The sequence below is a fragment of the Ailuropoda melanoleuca genome, chromosome 13, assembly GCF_002007445.2.
Source record: "Ailuropoda melanoleuca isolate Jingjing chromosome 13, ASM200744v2, whole genome shotgun sequence".
In the NCBI taxonomy this organism is placed as follows: domain Eukaryota; kingdom Metazoa; phylum Chordata; class Mammalia; order Carnivora; family Ursidae; genus Ailuropoda; species Ailuropoda melanoleuca.
In genome coordinates this window covers 23,861,812-23,874,197 of record NC_048230.1, presented here as the reverse complement: position 1 = coordinate 23,874,197, position 12,386 = coordinate 23,861,812, and the positions used below count along the sequence as shown (strand labels likewise).

Sequence of the window (12,386 nt, the reverse complement as noted above, 5' to 3'; positions counted from 1 at the left end):
CTTTATTTATTATTTTAATAGGCTTAATACCTTTTTAATAGCCTTTATTTAATACCCTGAGCTCCACCTGTCTCTGAGAAAAACAGAAGACATAATATAAATCAGAGTTTCTAAAAAACCTTTGTTTTAATTCATTTGACGGCAGCAGTTAAGCGTGAGTCCCTTATCTGTGCAGAGCATTGCCCTCACCCCAACTAGGAAGGAATGATTAGATAGTATCCTGGATATACAGGCTCCAAGCCCAAGTGCCTAACTTCCACCCGCATGACCTCGGCTAGTCGACCCTTCCTTCTCCGTTCTTCACTGGTAAAGTGGGGATGATAGTATCTGCTTTAGAGTGTGAAGATTAAAAAGATAATGACACATGGTAGATACTTGCTACCTGCTTTTATTCCCTTCATGTCAAATATTTCAGTATCTAGTCTGTGCTGGAGGCTCCGAGGTTGAGAGAGACAAAGGTTAATGGATGGGGTCCCTGTCCTTTTGGTGGAAATGAGCAGTGGACCCAAGTCAGCAACCTGAATTTCAGTCTCAAGTTATGTACCCTGTTGTGAAACACCGTTGGGGAGCCCTGTGGAGTTTCAGGCCCCACATGATCAGTGATAACTGAGGTAAATGACGAATAAGGAATTTAGTAGATATTTTTAAGAGGGTACCTTGGCCTCTCTTCCACTCCATGCATATGGGGGTTCTCTCTTTTCAGTGTTTGAAATTCTTTTTTTAAAAGATTTATTTTATTATATATATATATATTTTTTTTTTTTTTTTTTGAGAGAGAGCGAGCAGGGGGAGGGACAAAGAATCTCCAGCAGACTCCTTGTTGAGCACGTATCGCCAACGTGGGGCTCGGTCTCACAACCCCAAGATTATGACCTGAGCCAAAATCAAGATTTGGAGGCTCAACCGACTGAGCCACCCAGGCACCCCTCAGTGTTTGAGATTTTTTAATAATATTCCGAGAGGGGGCGCCTGGGTGGCTCAGTCAGTTAAACGTCTACCTTGGGCTCAGGTCATGATCCCAGAGTCCTGGGATCAAGCCCACGTTGGGCTCCCTGCTCAGCGGGGAGCCTGTTTCTCCCTCTGCCCCTCCCCCTGCTCATGCTCTCCGTCTCTCAAATAAATAAAATCATAAAAAATGAGTAAAATTCCCTACCCTGAACAGTTTTCTCTTCATTCCTTTAAAAAAAAAAATTTAAGATTTTATTTATTAGACTGGGGCGCCTGGGTGGCACAGCAGTTAAGCGTCTGCCTTCGGCTCAGGGCGTGATCCCGGCGTTGTGGGATCGAGCCCCACATCAGGCTCCTCTGCTGTGAGCCTGCTTCTTCCTCTCCCACTCCCCCTGCTTGTGTTCCCTCTCTCGCTGGCTGTCTCTATCTCTATCGAATAAATAAATAAAATCTTTAAAAAAAAATTTTATTAGAGCATGAGCAAGGGGAGAGGCAGGGGGAGAGAGAGAGAAGCAGATTGCCCACCAAGTAGGGAACCTGACTCGGGGGCCAATCCCAGGACCCCGAGATCATGACCTGAGGTGAAGGCAGATGCTTAACCAACTGAGCCACCCAGGTGCCCCTAGAAGGTGTGTTTTTGTTTAGATTTTATTTGAGAATGAGAGCATAGGGGGAGGGGCAGAGGGAGAGGGAGAAGCCGTCTCCCCACTGAGCAGAGAGCCCAGCACGACAGGCTCAATCTCAGGACTCCAGGATCCTGACCTGAGCTGCAGGCAGACGATTAACTGACTGAGCCACCCAGGCGCCCTACATCTCTGGAAGTTTTAAATAAGCATAGCGATTTGATAGTTGAATGGTCTTTTAGAGGCTTTAGTGATTAGTTTTTGCCCGGACTAGTTGGGAAAAAAATCCAACCAGCTTTATTTATTCCTCTGTCTCAGACTGCATCCCTTGCCCTAGTCTGTAGTTTAAGGAGAGAATGTTTCCCCAAGAGGACCAAAACACTAAGAAGATTGGACAGGCATAGAACAACACATTACATACGCTTTTTCAAATTAACTTTTAATTTTAAAAGAAGGAAAGGGCGAATACAATTTTAAATAAATGTGAATCAGTGCACGCCATGTTCAGGCAGCATTGCTTGGGGCAGAGGCGCCTTACCCATACCGGCAGGTGCTGTTCCTCACAGGCTTGGCCAGCTGGGCTGAGCTTGGGAGGCTGTGCCCAGCCAGGTGCCAGCAGCGGCTGCTGAGCAGAGAGATGGGAGCCTGGAGCTGTTCCCTCCTCTCTAGGGGTTGGACATGACGCTTCACCTGGAGCCCGAAGAAGGAGCTGAGGATTTCAGCAAGGCTTCTGGTGAACGTGGGGCCCCCAGAGAACCAGGCTGGCGTCAGTCTCCAACTCTTGCAGCGGGGTGTCCCTGGGTCTAGGTGAGAACCAGGTAGTAGCCGTCTGGATTCTGCACTGAAAGCAGTGGAAAGGGCACCACTGGGATGAGACAAGCCAACCACTGCTTTTGTGCTGCTCCCCAACCAAGCAGCTGGCAGTGCGTCTGCCACACGCAAGTGGTCTTTCTACCCCAACTTGGGGAAGCCTCCCTCTGTCCCGCGGGAAGGACAGAGGGCAGGCATCTGCATAACCAGAACCACAAGCCAGCTGGTCAGAGGTGTTCTGTGCCTGGTGATGTCCAGCAAGCATCTTCTGCCTTGTAGGATGGTGGGGGTGGGACAGAAGAGAGAGGGGCCTTACCTTGCCCTCTATTAAATTCCCGAACCTAGAAACTGGGACATTTTCTTCCCTGAGCGGTGAATAGCGGCCTTGCAGCCCTACAATCTGTCCCTCAGACGCCAACAAAGCTGGCATTCAGATGTTCACCAGTTGATTGGAACACAGCACACGCCCCACCCCACCCCCAGCATACGCACACTTTCAGGGACTCTTTTAATCTCGTTTAGGAGACAATATAAACCCAATCTTGCCCTTTCTAAGGCCTGCCGGACACACTTCTCTCCTCTAAAACCCCTACCTTTTTTCACCACAGCCACAAAGTATGATTCATCCTTAAGATTCTGAACCACCTGCAAGGGAGAAGGGGTCACTAAGACAATTCTGTCCTTAGAGCCAAACAGAAGTAGTCAGGGCAGAGAGAAGGACACCGGGCCTGAGGTGAAAGAGTGATCGAGGCCCTTGTGGGGCCTGGCAGGGAGCCAGGGCTCACTTACCTGGTCACTGAGGAGAATAAGGATGCCCCCAGGCCCCTGGTGGAAGAGGCTGCGGATCTGATTGGCTGGGAGGGCCAAGAGCTCAGCCAGTTTCCCCATCAGCTCGAGTGCACTGAGTTCATTTAGAGAGATCTCTTGATAAAAGCCTGGGGCTGTGGGCAGCACAGGACAGAGATCAGTGTGTGTATGGGGGGGGGTGGAGCTGAGAGAGACCCAGAGACTGAGGAGAAGGCAAGGTGACAGCCTCTTGGGGGACGGGGAGCAGGAAGGAGTAAAGAAGGAAAAAGGTTGGGGGTGCCTGAGTGGCGCAGTCATTAAGCGTCTGCCTTCAGCTCAGGGCGTGATCNTCGGCTCAGGGCGTGATCCGACGTTGTGGGATCGAGCCCCACATCAGGCTCCTCCGCTATGAGCCTGCTTCTTCCTCTCCCACTCCCCCTGCTTGTGTTCCCTCTCTTGCTGGCTGTCTCTAATCTCTGTCAAATAAATAAATAAAATCTTAAAAAAAAAAAAAAAAGGAAAAAGGCTTATAAATCCACTTAATCCTCACCTATTCCTCAGCTTTGGGGAGGCCTCAGACTGAGGGGAGCCCCCAATTTAAAAAGGTGCGACACCTACATATGAATGACTGAAACCTAAATACCATGAGATAATAATGTTCTAATCCCACATATTAATGACAGAGTCAGGAGCATGGAGAAATAAGCCCAGGGGACATCTTGGAAGGAGAGGACTAATCTGGTCATGGAAAACGGGGGAATGCTAAGGAAGGCGTCCTGGGTCCCTGGAATGATGGGGGATCACCCTGTCCCCAGGCCAGAAGAGGTTTCGTGCAGCCACACCTGAATCTCGCCTGGAGAGAGCGGCCAGAACCTCACCCGAGTCAGGGTTCTTAGGACCGTCATTCTCATGCCTAGAGGCCTCCGGAGCCACATACAAAGTCAGCCGGTGACGAATGGGCCTGGGCCAGGGAAACAGTTTACGTATCAATACTTCATACCTAAATTAACAGCCCCCTCCCTGGGAGGGATCCCACCTCCTCCCAGGTCTCCACGCATTTCTTAGACATTTAATGAATGCTGGACCATGGGGGTGAGGAAGAGGAGAAAAATCCATCTCTGTCCTCAGAAATGGAGTGATGTGGGTGGGATGGCTACAGAAAAAGGAGATCGCAGGAGCCTAACTCTTTAGCCCATCCCTGCCAGCTTAGCTCTGTGACCTCAAGCAGGCAGGTCACTGTCCTTGGGCCTGAGTTTCTTCCTCTGTAAAAAGAGGGTGTGGGACTAAGCGGTCTTCAAGATACCTTCCAGCTTGAACATGCATGAGACACAACCATTAGCTGAATTGATAAGCACCACTACAGAGGGAAGGGGGTCCTGGTTGGCAGTGCCCAGCACCTGGCTCTAAGAGCATTGCAAAGGCGGATCCCATCGGCAGCCCCGCAGATCTGGATAAGGTCCTGGCGGGTAAGCTTCAGCAGATCAGTGCCTGCAGAGTCAGACAGGGCCAGATTGGGGGAAGAGGCCTGGGATGGAGGGTGGCAAGGGACACAATCCAACATTAGTCTACAAATGGCCCTCATATGTCCAGACATGGGGATCAAACTTGGATTCCAATCCCAGTTCTGCCCCTTGCTTGTTAGCTGTGTGTCTTTGAGCAAGTTATTTAACCTCTGAGCCCTACCCTCATGGGTAGTATATAAATTATATGGGATGATAAGGAGAAGAAAGCCAAGAAGGCATAGTGCCTGGCAACTCTTAGTCCTAAACAGAAGTTAGCTGAAGAACACACAGCAAGCCAGGCCACAGGCAGACTTCCTGCCTGAGTGTTCTGCCCTCAGTCCCCTCCAGGTAGGGCCCCTGCCAGACTCCAGCCTCACCAGTGAAGTTGGCCAGCAGCCGGCAGTAGCTGGAGAACCGGTGCTGGTGCAACCACTGCTGCGTTTCTAGGATCGAGGCTCCAGGGTTCAGATCCTGAGGCATACAGAGGGCAGTCCAGGTTATGACCATGGGCCCGCGGACTGAGAACAAGAGGTGAGAGAAACACAGCCCCACGCCTGAGAGCCCGGAAGCTCATCCCGCCATCTGTGGCCGTACAAGCTCTGTCCACCAGGGGGCAGGACCATCCCATTCTGGAGAGTGCGATGAAGCCCCGAGAAGGCTCTGAGATAGAGGTCGGGGGGATTGGAAAGGGAAGACGCACCTCAACGGGGCTGCCCCCCAAGGTGTCCAAGGCGAGCGGCGGGGAGGAGCAGAGCCTGTGGGGGAGCAGAGAGTCGGCAGTGCCGCCAGCCTCCGGCCCCACGGCCCCTCTCCCCTCCCCCCTCTCCGGGAGGCAGAGCTGGCTGGGGTCACGCGGCGCATCGCCCGAAGGGCACAGGGCTGAGCCGCACCCTCCGCCCTGCCGCTCCCCGGATGCCTGGGCTGAGGAGCTCCACTCTTACACTCACCCCAAAGGCCTGAGCGGGGCGCACCCCCCTCACCTGTCCGGGGACAGGAGCTTGCAGGAGTGGGGCGAGGTCAGAGCAAGGGGGCTGAGCGGCGAGGAGGGCCCCGCACTGGCATCTGGCCACGGCGAACACTGCGGAGCAAAGAAGCCCGAAGGCTCAGCCTAGACATTCCGAGGCCAGTGGCGCTCTTCCGTCACCTCTTTCCTGTGAGAGCTGAGGAGGGGGCTGCCCGGGGCCGGGCTTGGTCCCCGCCCTAGGAGTCCCCTGACAAGGAGACCAAGTTGCACTCGAAGGAAGAGAGTCGGCTAGTCTGCGGGTCTGGCTGCGGGAGCCGCGGCGGGAGGGGAAGCGCTCCCGGCGGAGGGGCAGGAGCGAGGCGGGGAGGGGCGGGTGCGGGAGAGGCAGCCCGGAAGGCTGCACGGCGGCGGCGGCGCCTAGTCTCCAACAGACAGGACGGCGCCGCTTGTCCTTGCAGGGAGCAGGTGGAATCACTGGGATTGTGATGATCCTGGAGCCGCCACGGCCCTCAGGCCTCCATGTCCCCACCCGCACGAGGATCTTTCCTCCAAATCCGCTCTCCCGCGCCCACCGCCCCCCCACCTCCACGGACACCCAGCCCCCCCACACACCCACTAACACCAGCGCCCCACACACACAGCTCCACGGACACCCAGCGCCCCCACACACACCTCCACGAACACCGTACTCTCACAGGCAGCCTGATACTTGTCTCTCTCCTGCAGGGGCTGTTTCTCAAGCTTCTCCCGGTCTGTTTTCAGTTTGCGGTCAGCTCCTTTGGGCTACAGGAGAGTGACGCGCAGTTCAGAGCCCCCCCCTTACCTGCCCCCATTTCATTCCAGAAGGGCTCTAAGCAAGAGATCAAGCGCCATCCCTCTGTGTCTAGAGAAGGGGGCTGCAGGCTGAGGGACTCCACCCAGCCAGCCAAGCAGGGTGACAGTCCCGAGAGGGAGGGGAAGAGACCTGCCTGTACCTTGAACACCTTGATGAGGCAGCCAGCTGAGTGCAGGTGCTCAGGTGGAAGGCCCTTGTCGCCAGGCTTGAAAGTGTCAATCTGGAGGCGGAAGGGGACACCTTTCTCTCCACCTTTTTTCCGAGGAGTGAACTCGGTGCTGATGCAGTGAACCTGGGGTGAAGAAGCAGCAAAGAGAAAGCAGGCGACTCCAAGTCCCATCCACTCTCAAGAAAGTCCACCTAAAACCTGTCACCTGCCCGTCACCTGTCAGCCTTCCACCACAGCAACCTTCCATCCCCAACTGGAGTTTATTCTTAATGCATGACTTTATAAGGTTCTTTCCCTTGTTCAAAATCCTTCAGTAGCTCCCCATGGTTATGATATGAGAAGCAAAGTTCCTGACCTGCATGTTTGAGCCCCTTAAAGAGTCATCCCGAGCCTTTCTACACGACTGCTCTCTGTCTCCCATCAGCGAACACACTGACCACGTAGCCCGCCTAATCATGGCCCCCAGTACACGTGCATGTTTCTCCCTAGACTCTTCTACCTGGAAAGCAATGCCTGCCCCCGTCTAAGCCAAACGTCCAATTCCAGGGTAGAGTTGCCAGTTAAAACACAAGCTGCCCTGTTAAATTTGAATTTCAAATAAACAACAAATAATTTTTTAGTATAAATACATCCCAAATATTTCAAGGGACATTCTTCCCTCCACCCCATGGGACATTCTTATACTAACAAGTTCTTTATCTAAAATAGAACTTTAGAGATGCCGGGGTGGCTCAGTTTGTTAAGCGTCTGCCTTTGGCTCAGGTCATGATCCCAGAGTCCTGGGATCGAGTCCCACATCAGGCTCCTTGCTCAGCGAGGAGCCTGCTTATCCCACTGCCTCTGTCTGCCGCTTTCCCTGCTCTGTCGCTCACTCTCTCTCTGACAAATAAATAAATAGAAATTTAACTGAGTGTGCTGCATTTTATTTGCTAAATTGAACAGCCTATTCCAGGAAGCCTTCCCAGCCTGTACCGCACACAGCCTGCAGCTCCGTGTTCTGCCTGGCACTGGGATTCCATGGGCAAGCAGGATCCTCCCCTCTGTTTACCCCCACTGGCTGTGATAGCCCTCCCACAAACCCGAGAAGAACTTGAAAGGTGCTTCTAACTTGAAAGGTGGGGAAACAAAGATCATGTGACCTAGGCAAGGTCTGCCTAGGAAGGAAGGGAAGTGAAATTGGGCCACATCCGCCTGACCTCCCAGGCCAGGTGCTTAGACCATGGTGAGCACACAGGGGACTTTTGACAATATTGTTGGATTATAAAGGGAAACCTATTCAACCTAGAAAATGCGGAGGACTCTGACACAGAGTAAGGAATACAGGCATCCCATCACACCACCTCTCACAGATAGCACTGTTAACACTCAAGGATCCTTTCTTCCTCCCTTTTCTCTGGGCAAGAGAAAGGAAAAAAGAAAAACAACTCGTGTACACACACACATTTTTTTTAATCAAGTGGAAATCAAACTTTAAGTACAAATTTGTCTTCTGCTTTCTTTTTACTTATAGGAAAACAATTTCTCTTGTCATTAGACATCACTTTAAAGATTTATTTAGTTATTTGAGAGAGAGCAGAGTGAGCGAGAGCATGAGTGGGGGGAGGGGCAGAGGAAGAGGGAGAAGCAGACTCCCCGCTGAGCAGGGAGCCCAAGGTGGGGCTTGATCCCAGGACCCTGGGAACACGACCAGAGCCAAAGGCAGACGCTTAACCACTTAACCAACTGAGCCACCCAGGTGCCCGTAGATCTCACTTTAATGGCTGCATTATTCCAGTGTACGTCCACACTCAAACTTACGTAAAAGTCAATTCTCTTCCAATGGGCACTTTGATTGTTTAAAATCTTTGAATATGAGAAGAGTGTTGCTATGAAGAGCTGGTCCATATATCTTCGCGTACTTATTGAACACTGCTATAGGATCAATTTCTTGAAATGGAACCCGGGGTGGGGGGTGGGGGCACCTGGGTGGCTCAGTCAGTTAGGCTAGGCGTCCAACTCTTGGTTTCAGTTCAGGTCATGATCTCAGGGTCTTGAGATCAAGTCTTGCTTTGGGCTCCGTGCTAGGCGTGAAGATGCTTGGGACTCTCTCTTTCCCTCTGCCACCCTCCCCCCCCCCGCCCCTCTCTCAAATAAATAAATAAATCTTTTTTTTTTTTTAATGGAACGACAGGGTAGAATGGTAGGAACATAAAATTCAATAAATTTTGCCCAAGTACCACTCTACCCACAGAATGAGTGCACTAATCTGTATTCTCAGGATATGAGGGGGTCTGTTTCCCCAAACTACTTCTTTCTTTTTTTTTTTTTTAAGATTTTATTTGTTTATTTGACAGAGAGAGACAGCCAGAGAGAGAGGGAACACAAGCAGGGGGAGTGGGAGAGGGAGAAGCAGGCTCCTAGCGGAGAAACCTGATGTGGGGCTCGATCCCAGAATGCTGGGATCATGCCCTGAGCCAAAGGCAGATGTCCAACGACTGCGCCAGGCGCCCCCCAGGCACCCCCCCAAACTACTTCTTTACCAATAATAATCTTTTTGGAAAGTCTTTGCCATATGTATACATATACTTACATAGCAGCTTCTGAGGTTGAGCTGTCTACATTTACTGGTAACTTGTATCCTTGTATAAACTGCTTATATACTTTGCCTATTTTCCTTTTTTTTTTTAAGATTTTATTTATTTGAGAGAGAGAGAATGAGTGGTGGGGAGGGACAAAGCAAGAGAGATAAAGAAGCAGATTCCCCGCTGAGCAGGTAGCCCGATGCAGAGCTCAATCCCAGGACCCGGAGATCATGACCTGAGCCGAAGGCAGACAATTAACGGACTGAGCCACCCAGGCACCCCATTTGCCTAAGCTTTCATCTATTTTTTTCTTATTGATATATGAGAACTTTTTATATATTGAGGATATAAAGCCATTATATGTCATATGACAACTATCTTCCCATTTTTGTCTCCTTTTAATTTTGCCTATGTATTGCAGACCATTACTTTTTAATGAAGCTAAGTTCTGTCCTGAGTTTTCTAGATTCTTCCATTGCCTTAAGGTTAACAAGTCCTTCCCTGTGGTGAGATTCAATAAACATCGAGCCATATTTTATCTTCAAGGTGCTTTCTGGAAGCGGTTTGTTCTTACTCCGACCCTCACCCCCACCCAAACTCACCTTCCTTTCCCACCTAGGCTGCTGCCACTCCCGTCTGACTTCCAGCCGCGTCCCAGTCCCAGCTTCAGGCTCACCTGCAGGAAGAGGGAGGTCCTCTTGGTCGGGTCCCAATGGAACTCCACTGTGTTGAGTTGTGAGGGCAGCACTTGGGGTTCTATCACCCCCACGGACAGTGGCACATCTGCAGGCACAGGGTGGCAAGCTGGGAGCAGGCCTCAGCCCTCCCCAACCACAAGGCCTTCCAAGCCCAAAAGCGGCCTTGAAGGGTCCCTGCTCCCCCTCCACTCACCGATGTCCAGGATGCGGTCCCCTGGCCGGCTCCACCTCCACCCATCCAGCTGCTGCTGCTCTGTGTACTGCAGGCGCCGGTCGTGGAAAACCACACGCACCACGCTCTGGGGGCACAGCAAGGCACGGCTCACAGGTCAGAGGGTGCCTGGGCATTTGGGAACCAGTTCCTGAGGCTGGGGTAGGCCGGCCATCCCACCCTCCTCGCCCCCACCTTGCTTTCCACCCTCAGAGGTCATAAGCACTTAGATCACTAGATCTATGTCCATCTGCCACTCACAGCTGTGAAACGGGGGGAGTAATCTAGAGACCCTGAGCCTCAGTTTCCTTATCTGTTAAATGGGGGAGTTAATCCCTTCCCACTCTTAGCCACTCTACTTGTTTCTTTTCTTGCTGCACTTTTCAATTTGCAACTGGTGAATCAATTTGTCATTGCATATAACTTGTTTAGTTATATGTCTGTCTCAGTAGAATGCAAGCTCCCTGAGGAAGGGAACCACATCTGTCTTTTTACTGTTGAATCCCTAGCTCATAGAATAGTTTCTGGCAATGCATGGGAGCTAAATATATAATTTTTTGGAGAGAAAGAATCATGCATGTGCATAATGCTATGTAAATGTACTTCTAAATCCCAGATCTGCTACTTTGTGTCCTTGAGAAAATATTTAACCTCTCTGTGCCTCTTTCCTCAACAATGCCTGCCTACCACTGGGCCGCTGTGAAGGTCAAGTTAAAAGGTGTACTCGAGAGACTTCCACTGGACAGTGACGTCACAGCAATGACACTGGCTTCCCGCCCAGAGGGACAGTCCTGGCCGGCCCTTGCCAGTTTGGGGGTGGGGGGGTGGGGATGCACCTGCCTTCACCAGCCGGGCCCACTGGGTAGCATCGCTCAGCTTGGGGTCGCAGAGCATCCGCACCTCATAGGACTGGCCTGGGGAGAGAGAGGTCAAGGGGATGTGTGAGCCCCGCTGGTGCAGAGATGGAGCCTGCCACCCCCATCTCATGCTGGGCTCCGGCTCCAGAGCTTGCTGCCCCGCTAAGCCCTTTCCTTCCCCAGCCCCAGCGTACCCTGGTTCAGGTAGGTGAGGGTCTCTTCCTGCTGCTTCACAGCCGGGGAGGTGGCCGCACAGAGCACGTACTGGAATGCAGGGCAGGGAGGCTCCGAGCTGGGGATGTTGGGCAGCTCCTCCTGCTTCAGGTAGGACAAGGGCAGGGACTCCCTGCGGCGGAAAGGGGAGCACTGGCGGCTTCCACCCCACGCCCTGTGGGGCTTTGGCTCTCCCTGGCAGGTCCTCCAGGCAGCCAAAGGCTTCTGTTGCATGCACTCCAGCAGAGCCAGGGCCCGAGAGCCCCCCATTCAACTCCTCTGGCCTCTGGGAGACCACCCTTCAGGGACCAATTCCAGATACTACCGAACATCTGCAAAAACCTGCCATTGATTACTTGTGTGCAACCTCAGGGCTTGTCTGATGCCAGGTAAATGCCCAACAAAAGTGTCCCGAGAGGGTGGGTCAGGGTGTTTGAGATGGTCCACGATCCACTCAACGTTCCACCACTCCTCTACCCCCAAAGGAACCCAAGCACAGGAAGCCCATCCCCCTCCGCTTGAAACAGATGGCCCTGTCTGTCCACCGAAACTCCGACCAGGACCTTCTTTGGAGGCTGGGGGACAGGGCTCGGCCCTTACCTGAGCAAGCCACTTGGCGGCCCTGGGTACAGTTCCCCGGGGCTGGGCCATAGGTGCTCTGGCTGGTTGTGCCAAAACAGCATCTCAGAAAGGCAGCAGGCCCAGCTGTGTGGCAGAGAGCTCAGCACTGGGCTGGGCTGCACCCACTGGACCGTCCACCTGGGGCCCCAGCCTTTATACACAGAAGCAAACCCACAAAAGGGTGGAGCAAGGTCAGGAACCTTCTATTGGCTGAGCATCCAGGGCTCTAGAAAACATGGGACCTATCAGGCAGCCCAAGTGGGGGGCGGGGGGGATCAAAACATGGTGTCCCCAGGGCTCCCCACCAATCATTAACTCAAAGGGGAGATGGTGGTGAAGCAAAAGGAAGTCCCATGGGTGGACACCCCCTCCCCGCCATTCCCCAGGGGGCTCAGGAACAATGAGGGGTACCCTCTGCCTTCAAGATTGGCCCAGATCCATAGCCATGTAGAGTCCTGGAGACGCACAGGCCCAGATCCCTCACATGACCCTGGGAGAGGAGGGGACAGGACAAGGAGACACATGGCATCGCATGGACCTACAAAGGGCATTTACTCCCACTGGCCTCCCTTTTCTCCCCCCGCCCCC

At 52.6% G+C, this 12,386-nt stretch overlaps 1 protein-coding gene across 1 annotated transcript; it reads right to left on the bottom strand.

Annotated features, from left to right (window-relative positions):
- Positions 1 to 1,991: 1,991 nt before the first annotated feature.
- On the bottom strand, positions 1,992 to 11,860 carry LOC100477050 (transcription factor CP2-like protein 1). The gene is made up of 12 exons (XM_034641389.1): positions 11,778 to 11,860; positions 11,159 to 11,310; positions 10,948 to 11,021; positions 10,090 to 10,195; positions 9,875 to 9,981; positions 6,608 to 6,760; positions 6,306 to 6,416; positions 5,650 to 5,747; positions 5,370 to 5,424; positions 5,047 to 5,140; positions 2,975 to 3,026; positions 1,992 to 2,412 (listed from the first exon to the last, which is right to left on the bottom strand). Exons 1-11 carry the CDS (start codon positions 11,858 to 11,860, stop codon positions 3,010 to 3,012), a joined length of 1,050 nt encoding a protein of 349 aa, XP_034497280.1. The 3' UTR covers positions 1,992 to 2,412; positions 2,975 to 3,009.
- Positions 11,861 to 12,386: the final 526 nt, after the last annotated feature.

Coding starts and splice junctions, on each gene's coding strand:
- LOC100477050 (XM_034641389.1), bottom strand. CDS start 11,860: ATGCTGTTTTGGCACAACCAGCCAGAGCACCTATGGCCCAGCCCCGGG. Junction 9,982..10,089: donor GGACCGCATCCTGGACATCG/GTGAGTGGAGGG, acceptor CTGTGCCTGCAG/ATGTGCCACTGTCCGTGGGG. Junction 5,748..6,305: donor AGAGTACGGTGTTCGTGGAG/GTGTGTGTGGGG, acceptor TTTGCTCCGCAG/TGTTCGCCGTGGCCAGATGC.